The sequence below is a fragment of the Alligator sinensis genome, unplaced genomic scaffold, assembly GCF_000455745.1.
Source record: "Alligator sinensis unplaced genomic scaffold, ASM45574v1 scaffold570_1, whole genome shotgun sequence".
In the NCBI taxonomy this organism is placed as follows: domain Eukaryota; kingdom Metazoa; phylum Chordata; order Crocodylia; family Alligatoridae; genus Alligator; species Alligator sinensis.
The window spans coordinates 1,977,946-1,988,411 of NW_005841997.1; the positions used below are offsets into that span (position 1 = coordinate 1,977,946).

General features: G+C 37.9%; 1 protein-coding gene across 4 annotated transcripts in view; it reads left to right on the forward strand.

The window, feature by feature from the left end:
* LOC102369897 (septin-2) overlaps positions 1 to 10,466 on the forward strand; it is a 62,324-nt gene that overhangs the window by 33,105 nt on the left and 18,753 nt on the right. For all 4 annotated transcript variants that reach the window (XM_006021533.3, XM_006021532.3, XM_006021534.3 and 1 more), the window contains 4 exons: positions 1,539 to 1,640; positions 2,397 to 2,542; positions 4,720 to 4,803; positions 5,890 to 5,947. In XM_006021533.3, the coding sequence (XP_006021595.1) occupies positions 1,539 to 1,640; positions 2,397 to 2,542; positions 4,720 to 4,803; positions 5,890 to 5,947 (390 nt within the window). The remainder of the gene's footprint in view (positions 1 to 1,538; positions 1,641 to 2,396; positions 2,543 to 4,719; positions 4,804 to 5,889; positions 5,948 to 10,466) is intronic.

Consider the following 10,466-nt stretch of genomic DNA (forward strand, 5'->3'; position numbering starts at 1 on the left):
TTTATGTTAATCCCAGATATTGGTTACAATAAAGAGAATTGTGTGCGGACATTTTTCTCTTGTAGAGGATTTTGAATAATATCTCCTTTTTAAATGGGACCTTGGCTACTGTTGTAGAGTAGGTTATATAAAACTTGAACTAAGCCTTTGTTTTTTGTATAAATAACATATATAAAATTCATAAACAAAGGCACACTTCTGACTGCTGGCTATTTTTTGATATTGTAATTAAATCTCTTCTCAAAAGCTATAGCTTTTCCTTGTTTTCACCATTTGTGTCTCTTCATGAGCTCTTTACCCCTGCTCTCCTGCCCTGCCTTTGTCTATTCTTAAAAGTTCCAGCCATGGTAATGATATATTTGGTATACAACTTAAATTATTTTAAACTCCTGCCTGTTGCTTTTATATTTTTGTTCTTTGTCCTTTAAGTCCATGTTTGTTTTTGACTGCAAGTGCTGCGTCTTGCTTTTAATCTATGTAAAGTACCATGTGCTGCATCACTGTCTAGCTGGTAATAAGATTAACATCCATAACAAGTGAGATGTTGCATCTTCACTGGGAATACACCAAGTGCATATTATATAGTCTTTGAGTTCCTTGAGTAGAGGGCTGGTAATAGTAGAATGGTACCTCTTAAAAATTTGAATTCAGTGAACTACTACCATCTAAAGCACTAGATGTGGAATAATAAAGCTACTTAATTAAGTTTAAATGTAAGCTAGCTGCTTCACATTATTTAGGTATCAGTGTGATACATTGCACAGTAAGACGATTGTGTTGTGTGCTTTGACATTCTAAGCATTGCTCTTAAGTAATGAGAGCAAAGATGGAAAGCAGTCATTCATTTTTAACCACTTGTAAATTAGCAGCCCCTGCCTTTTTCAATTGTTAATAATTTAGGGAAAATTAGTTTCACAAAAGCTTGCAGCTTTTTAAAATGCCTTTCAGTGAATATGTCTCCTAGGTTCTCTTTTGGTCAGCTTACACAAATTAAAAAAACCTGATAATGCTTTCAAGATGTAACTTTGTTGGATAAGTAATTGAACTCCTACAAAGTTTACGGGAGGTCTCAAGGCATCTTAAGACATGATAATTATTTTCCACTTTAATATTAGTCTTCTATATTTCAAATCGTACAGTTTTGTAAATCAGCACTTTTGAGCTGTGCTTTCTAAGATATTTATGGACTGAATATTCAAAGTAGCTTCCATTGCTGCTTAGAAATAGGAAAGTACTGATTTAAAGTAGGGGTAAAGGCAGGTTCCAAGTGAAGCTGAAGAATTTTAGATATTCTGGAGGTAATACACATAACCAAAATGTAAGCACATTTAATTCATGTTAATAACTTCCTCTATTGCTTTGTCAAGCTCCTTAGAGTAGGAAGCATATTGGAAATTTTCTCTTTGCAGGGTAAAGGGTAAAGAGGATTTGGATGGCAGCTCTGTATAAGAGATTCATTTACTTAAAAGCTGTTGTAGGTCTATAGCCAAATAAGAATCGTCATTGTTATCCTTCTCCTTCCTCAAAAATACCTTCAGGTTTTGGATGAGATTTCTGAGCATGGCATTAGGATTTACCAGCTGCCAGATGCAGACTCTGATGAAGATGAGGAGTTCAAGGAACAGACCAGGGTTCTGAAGGTGAGCTTGTTTGTTTTGTTTTTTAATGAAAGAATTATCGTTTTGTTGTAACTATTTTTTATAAAACTACTTTATTCTTGCAGCTGTTGTGTTCAATTACAATTTATTTGGGAAATATTTAAGGTTATCACTCGGTTTCATGAGCGTGAAGCATTATATTACCTGTTTCCAGGTGTGTTTGGTAGGACACTTTGATTTTGATTTTGCACATGCTTTCTGAAACCAGTTTCAAATTGTGATGTCCAGTTGTGCTAGGTTGACTTAAAAGTAAGCAGATGTCTGTTAGGAGCTTCAATTAGTTATTCTTCTTCTCTTTCTGAGTTAATCTATGTTTGAAATGAGATCAGAGAAGAGATAAAGAAATATAATGTATTTGGGCCACTTCATTACTCATCTGATTCGGGGGTAGGGAAGATGTTTTCAACTTAAATTGGTCGCTCCTGCTCATGCTCTAAGACATCGATACTGCAGACTCTTGATAGCACACCTTAAAAAACACCACTGTAACAAGAAATGAAAGCACTAATTTGTCTATCTTTTTCAGGTGTTGAGACAACTGATTACAATAAGATTACAAATATTAATATTAGGAAGCCTCTGTGTACAGATTAAAAATCACACTTCATTACTGGAAAGGGTTTTTTAGTCCAGTTGATCTGACATTTTTTTTTTTTTTCTTTTCTGTCTTCTAGTGAAATGTGTTCTAGATTATAACACTACAGAAATAAATTACTTTTGTTCTGTTGTCTTACTTAGGCTAGCATTCCCTTTGCTGTTATTGGGTCCAACCAACTGATTGAGGTGAAAGGGAAAAAAATCAGAGGTCGTCTGTACCCTTGGGGAGTGGTTGAAGTTGAGAATCCAGAGCACAATGACTTCCTTAAATTGCGTACAATGCTAGTGTGAGTAAAAGCAAGCGTTGAATCTTTGACAAGAAGACTTTGCTTTTTGAAAAATATCTCGCTTTTGTATCTTCCCAGCAAAGTGTCCTTATTTCATTTGTGGATGTTTTTGTTTCTGTGTACAGAACACATCTTTCTAGCTGTATTGATGATTTTTACTTTCTTTCTGGAGTTTTTTGGTTCTTAGCAAGTGAAGTGATCTACAGTGAAAGCTTTGCTATCCGGCATGAGTGGGATAAGGAGGGTGCTGGTCATCTAAAAATTCTGGTTATCGGAATTAATGCGGCAACGCAGGGTGGTGGATGGTGATGGCAGCTGCTGCTGTGTGCAAACTCCTCTCCTCCTCCCGCCCGTGTCCGGCTGGCTGGGTGGCACCTGTGCAGCCCGCACCCGCTTCCCACCCCAGCCCTGCTCAAGAAATACTTTATGTGCATGCCAGATAATAAAGTATTCTGGTTAGTAAAATGCCAGTTAACACAGCTTTTACTGTACAAATATACAGCTTGTATATTTAACTACATAGTGATTTCTTTTCTGCTGAATCACATGTGGGGATTTTGGAAGATATGATTTATGTCAACTTGAATATATTAGTAACCTTCTTGCTTGCACCTAACTAAGCTACTAGTAAAATAAATGAGCATAAAGAAACAGTTTTTACAGGTCTAGAAGACTTATAATATACTGTAGAGTGTATGATGACTTAAGCCATCATTGTTTTCCTTTTGCTTCATACCGAGCTGTCCAGTTCAAGCCTGTCTTAAGATGTTCCTAAGCACTTCAGTATCCTCAGAGATTCCTTGGAATACTTTTGGAGCCACTCTCTGCCATCTGCTTCCAGGCACATGGACACCTGAAAGCTTTATGCATGTTTTTGTGTGCTGTACACATGTACAGATTTATCTTTACATGTTCTTAGATTCATAGATAGTTAGGGGCTGGAAGGGACCTCATAAGATGATTGGGTTCAGTCCCCCTGCACAAGGCAGGAAAGACAACTGGGGTCAGGTGTCCCCAGTGAGGTGACCATCCAGTCTCCTCCTGAAGATCTCCAGGGTAGGTGAGTGCACCATCTCGGGGGGGAGTTTATTCTACAGTCTGGACACCCTGACTACAAAGACGTTTTTCCTAGTGTTGAGCCTAAAGCGGTCTTCCAGGAGTTTGTGGCCATTATTCCTAGTTTTCCCCAAGGGTGCCCTGGTGAACCTTGTTCACTAGGCCCTTGATGTATTCCCCTGATGTAGTGCTAAGCTGCCACCAAGTTCCCTCTTAACTTTTTTTTTTTTTTTTTTTTTAGGCTGAGGGGGCCCAAGTCCCCCAGCTAAAGAGGCCCAAGTCCCTCAGCCTTTCCTCGTATGGTTTGCCTTGCAAGTCTCTGATCATATGGGTGGCTCTTCTCTGAACTCTGTTTTATGTGTATTGATTGTGATTGCTGTGCAACATTAAATAGAGGGATTTTTAACGAGTAGAATTGCAGCAGAAAGGCTTGAAGGAATTTGTTCTGTTGGTTTACACTTCTAAAGTGCTCTAAAACAGAAGTTAAGATAGATTAGTTCTTACCTTCTGATAATGTAGAAAGTGCCACTAAAGTGCAATAAACCTCATTTATTAATATACACTGTATAAATAATTTGGCTGTGAGACATTTTTTAAAGTGAAAGTGTTTATGGTAACTTTGTTACTGGAAACTTAATTTCATTATAGATTTCTGACATTTTAGCAAGGCTCTCTTAGGTAGAGATCACCCTCTGCTGGTCACCCTTGATGTGTGTCCCTCTATGAATTGAAAGGTTTTGCATGCCAGGAGGCTGTGTCACTGGGGAAGGAGATCCCCTTTGAGCACTTATCTCATGAAATTGCTTTTGATTACCAAGCATAATGGAAAGGCAAACATGACTACAATTTGAAGACTGCTGCAAACATCTCTGAAGTTGAGAATAACAATACATTGCAATACAGCAGAATCAAGTTGGCTTTGAAGATCATTTTCAAGAAGGGAGGGGTGGAATTGTTGCCACTGTTCAGATGAACATTATTTGGCTGAAGGACATAATTTGTTACTGCTTACAGATTTAGTCCTAAGTATACGCAGCACTTGTGTTCTTGAAATGTGTGTTTAAACAGGTGATTGTGCCTTTGGAAGACGTGTAAAACACAAACCAATTTCCCTATTGTAGAACGCATATGCAGGACCTGCAGGAAGTGACCCAGGATTTGCACTATGAGAATTTCCGTTCGGAGAGACTAAAACGCACTGGCAAGTGAGTATGAGCTCCTTGGAGCTTTGCTTCTGTTTATCCTTTTGCACATGTGCTGTGGGGTGGATTTTCTTTCCCTGAAGTTCTTTCCTAGCTCATTTCTTCTGAAGTGCACCGTTAGAGTCTTTATCTAGAAATGGTTTTAATAGGCATTATTTCAGATGGAAGAGTAAGTAGGTAATACCACGTACAGATTGCCGTCTTGTTGGGTCCTGTTTTCATATCCTGTCCTTCATCCTTCCCTCATGAATTTGGAAATTTAAAATACATGTAGTAGCAGGGAAATTGCAAACGTTATATTTTTCTCTAATAGCAGACTGAGAAAAATACTCCTCAGTTGCTTTAAGTTTATTATTTTAACTGAGGCCTGGCCTCAGGGGACTAAGGTCGATGCTACTTCTCTTCTTAGTGCGAGGCTGGCACTTTTATTTCGATTTGACTTTGTCTTGTTCAGTGACTGGATATTCAGACATGCTCAGCTAGTTTGAACAGGCTCTGTGTATTTGGTTTTTGTTCCAAACTGTTGGTGTTACATTGGCATTCTATAATTAGACCTACTGTCCTCAATCTCCATGCGTTTTTGTGCCCTTGACAGCCTTAGTTTCTTATGTGAGGAACGCATCTGCTATTGTTGCTTCCTTCCTGATGGCAGCTTGTGCCTTTCCCCCCTCAACATTAAAATGTTTAATATTCACAGAAATACTTTAAGTTTCAAGGAGAGCAGAAATAACTCTCGCAGCAACTACCTGATAAACTTATTCTGTGTCCATGGTGGTAGAAGGTGGAAATGGCGGAGGAAATCTTTAAATTTACAGTAAATGACGGAACAAGATCTGAGATGCTTCCTGCACTCTTGTGTGAAACTAGAGAAGGAAAATGAGAAGATGAGTGACAAAAACCTACACTACAGAGTATTATATATTGTTTACTATAGTTTCTTAAATCAGTATGTCTTCCTCCAGTGTGAGAGCACACTCAGTTTTCTTCTGTCTATATTGTCAAAAGTATGAGATTTGAATCTAGTTTGAGACTGTGCACTTTTCCTCCTCTTTTTCCTTACTCCATTCAATATGTATTTATGCCTGCTAGGCCTGTTGAAGAAGAAGTTGTAGACAAAGACAGGATCCTCCAACAGAAAGAAGCTGAGGTAAGGCAACATTCTGACACTTTTTTTTTCTTTTGATTTGTTACAAAACTTAAATTTAAACAAGTGTGGTATTCAATTTTGGGTGATTCAAGTAGGTCTTATAATGAGGTCTCATAATGAATTGTTTCCTGTGCTGTAAGAGAGAGCTGTATTAAAGTAGAGATTCCTGTGTTCAGGAGAACATGAAAAATCGCTTGATAGAAGTGTTTTGGTTGGTTCTGAATAATTTCCATGTTTTATTTTCCCAGCTTTGATTTCTATGTCCTATTCCACTTGACTATCTTGGGCAACAGGTTGTCTAAGATTTTAGTTTTGGAGAACAGGGACTTGTATGCAGTTAGTTGTCTGTACAAACTTAATTGTATTTTGTGCGTACAGTGTTTACATTTACTTGGTTTATTTATATATTTATTAGAATTATATGCTGCTTTTCCCAAGAAAGACTCAAAGCAGCTTACAATAAGAGAACAGTGTAACTTCTAAAACAGGTTATAGACCCATATTTTTCACCTTGATGCTAATTCTCTTTAAATTTATGTCATGTACTTTTTGCTTGAACATTGAGACCTGCTTATATGTCTTAGCTCAGTTTATTCCTTTCAAGCAACACCTTGGGAAAGGTAGGTCCAAGGTAAAACTGCTTCTTTGATATAATTGAGCAATACTGTATGTTTCATTATGCTCTCGCAGCATATGGTATAAACACCCTGAGAATGAGCTTGTCCTTACACTTTTTTGCATAGTGTAGAAGCATATTATTGTGTCTTAAATCTTAGATTATTCTTGAAGTAATTGTTATAGTGCAAAAGTCATTTCATAGTGGAGAGATTGTGAATTGCCTGATTTATCTTAGCACGACAGGATGAGTTAGTGTCCTGTTGTCTGTCTGTCCGATCTCTTAATTTTTCGATGAGCACTACCTCTTGGTCACCCCACCCTCCCACACGCACATACTTTAAGGTTGTCTTCAATCTTATTGCAGATAGATTTATTTTTCCTTTTTTTTTTTTTTGTACTTGTCATGTTAGAAAACCAGAATGCCACATCAGTAGTTCTTGGCTTTGTATCAATCTGATGTTTGTTAGATCAGATATTTCCAGCATGCAGATGTAGCACTGACCCAGAACTTTGTTTAATTCTACATGCTGTTGGAACCATATTTAGTTGAAGCTCTACAGTATGTATATACAGTATGCTACATCATTGATTGTTAGTCTCTTTACCCCCTCTTTTACCTTAACACAGCTTATCTCTAGGTCACAGTTAATGAATGGAGGAAGGGCATGATTAAAAGATGGCAGAGCTTAAACTGGCCCTAACAGAGTCTTATGAAAGAAAGCATCTCTCTGTGAGATATAGTATTTCAGGTGTACTATAAGAAGAACCTAACATTATTATCTCCTGAATTCCCTCTCTTCTTCTAGCACACGTAATAAAAATGGTCAGCTCCTGCTAACTGCCTTGTTGGCACACTTTTGTTTGGAAAATTCCTCACTGTTTTACTATGGGAGATGAGATGGCAATATTTCTTTTACTGTAACTCTTACAGTGCTAAAAACAGCACTGTAAGCTTGTGTTCCGGGAGCATTAGCACTCACATTGGTGGTGCTGAAATATCTCAGAGTATTGTACCCACAAATTGAATACAGCGCCTTTACTGATTTCCAGACTGAAAAACAACGGACCAGCATCACTTGCTGCTTTGAAAAGTTTCAGAAGCATTATTTGGAAATGTTTTTATTTCTTGTTACATGGACTATTCTGACAGCAGAGAGAGACGGAGAGAGATGTTTAGTGATTAGTATTTCTCCTTGTTTTAAATATGAAACGTGCACATATACAGATGTAAATAAGTGGTCAGAGCGATCAAGACTTAAACTTATCGAGGGACAATGTCTACATGTTCCCTGTGGGACTAGCCAACTCTAAACAACTGCTGTTAAAGTTCAGAAGATTAAGCTGAAACTTGAAAAAAACCAGATGGATTTAAACTTTCAATGTCTCCTGTCCTTTGAGAGGCTTTTTTGAGTCATTTTTGGATAAGCTGGCATGAAATCTCTTCATCTCCAAGGCAATCTATTAGGTATAGGTTGGGGAGGAAAGAGGTGCAGAGGAAATGGGCTTACATTCTTTGGCCTTTGCTGAGAAAACAAACATCCATTTCCCCTTCTGCGTTGCATTCCCATCGGTAACGGTGCTTGAAGTTCTATTACAGTTTTGTGAGGTTTATATAACCTCAAAGGGAATGAAAGTTTGGCTTAATGCCAAGGCCATCATTATCAAGGCATCACTTCTGCTAAATAATGATTCTTTATTATATCAAAGGACGTGGCCCTCGGCCAGGTGGAATCATTAATCTCTAACATGGATTCTTCAACCAAATTACATGTCAGAAATGGTCTTGTGGAGATTTAATTTGGCTTTTCTACAGATAGTGTAGATTTTTTTTTCTGTTGATCTGCAAGTATAACACGACCTGGTTTTATGAATCGGGGGAGTGGGGAAAAAAAGACAGTAATGGTTGTTTATACTCTTGTAAATCTATTGCAGTTTAGATTATTGTGACATTTTGCTATAAACAGTCCCAGTAATTTGTCTAGTAAAAACATATCCTCTTGCATCAAACTTGTTTGCAAGGACATTTGCTCTCATTGAAAAGCTAAAAGAATAAAACTTAAAGTCTGAGGCACTTGAATAGGACTGTTAGGCTGTGAAGTCACTGGCATCAGGGTACATGGGTTCTAACCCCAGTTCCACAACTATGTCCCTTTCCTCTGCTTCAGTTTCTCCATGTATCAAAAGGCAGACAGCACTTTTTGCAAAAGCTTTTCTGGACTTTAGGAGGAAAGGTGCTATGCAAATGTGTAAACTAATTACCTCCAAATTGTGCTAGTCAGTGGCAAACCAAGCACCCTGTGATGAAGGTGCATATCTGGACATTATTCTCGAGGCAGTGGGCCTTTATCTCACTGGTGTTTGTCCCCCACCAGTAAATAGAGAACCAGGTAATAGTCAAAGTGTGAGGAATAAACCACAAGGGGGCAGTCTCCTCTGTTTACTTGTCATTTACTAAGTATCTTAGATAACCCTGTACTGGCTATTTAAATATAGTAAAATTAGTTTTTATTGCATGTGTTTGGGGAGATACTTAGTTGAAACTGTAGCTGAATAAAGTACTCCTATGAAAAGGCAAGCATGACTGCTGTTAAGAATGGAAGGGCACCAAACTGATGAAAAAATCTTTAGAGCGTGATAAATTTTTCTTAGAAAATCAAGGGGGAGGAAGAAAAACAATAGTCAGTGTCAGTCTGGTGGAGACTAGAAAGGTGCATCTTTTGCCTCCTTAAAGTTGCTTTTTGAAACCATGTAACATACAGATACAATGTTCTATTGGTTGTTTCAAGTAAGAAATACTTGCTCATAAAATACTGTCACTGAGCATAATGATTTGATGTCTTTTAAAAAATATAGTGTTTATAATGCCAGTGTGTCTTGTAAGTGCTGGCATTTCTCTTGATGGAAGTGTCTTTTTATTTTTTTGCAATATAATAATTTTGAGTAGACTGTTTTTCTTGGCCTTAATTAGCTGGATTAGTTGTAGCCTCTGGTATTGAAGGTATTTTTAACAAATACAGCAAGTTTCGTGGGAACGTCCTGATATTACTGGAGAGTCCAGTGCTCCAACTTCTATTTCTTTGTCTTGTCGTCTTCGTGCAGTCTCCTCCTAATCTGAATTTTACTGTGAAGTAGAATCTGGATATTTCTGTCCCTTATTCCATTTAGTTGAAAAAATGAATGTTTCATTTTCCAGTTAAGACGTTAGGTTCTTATCCTTTTCCATCTATGGGGTTGTTGCCTAAGCATTACTCAACCTGTTTGAGCACGACTTTTACAATGTGCAGTACTGCTGGTTCTGTGTTCTGGCCAAAGCCTACAACCCTGTAGGTTATAATCAGCCATATAATGCTGAGTTGTATCTCTGAGGTTTTTCGCAATGGCAGGATGCACAAGAAGGGTGCTGACTTCTTCTTTCTTTGATATCCTTGGTATTTCATGGTTCCTTTTTAATTGTATTCTCTTTTCTCCTGCAAAATGCCTGTTTCTTTGCCTTAATAGTGATGGAAGTAAAATTCAGCCCTGGTGTGAGTAGCTGTCTCACCATTAAGATGTGTAGATTTTACCCTTAGGTAATTTTTGCTTTTGGACTTTTGCTTTGTCAGAATTTTTGGGAATTGCATTTCAAGAGATTCTCCTGCTTTTTGTTCCTGGTTTATATCAGCCCTCTCAGGTTCCATATTATAACAGCCTCCCTTCTCAGGGGATAAATGTGAATTCCTTGAGGAGCATGTTCATACTGCTCCTGCATCAGCAAGAGGATTTGCTTCTGAGCTAAGTGAGATCAGAGTATGCTGCTCCCATGATGCTTCCAGCCCCTGCCAACCTAAGGAACAAGAGACTGTGGATGTATATGAAATATGAACTTGATTATCTTGTGTGGTCTCTCCATAGCTCTGCTTCA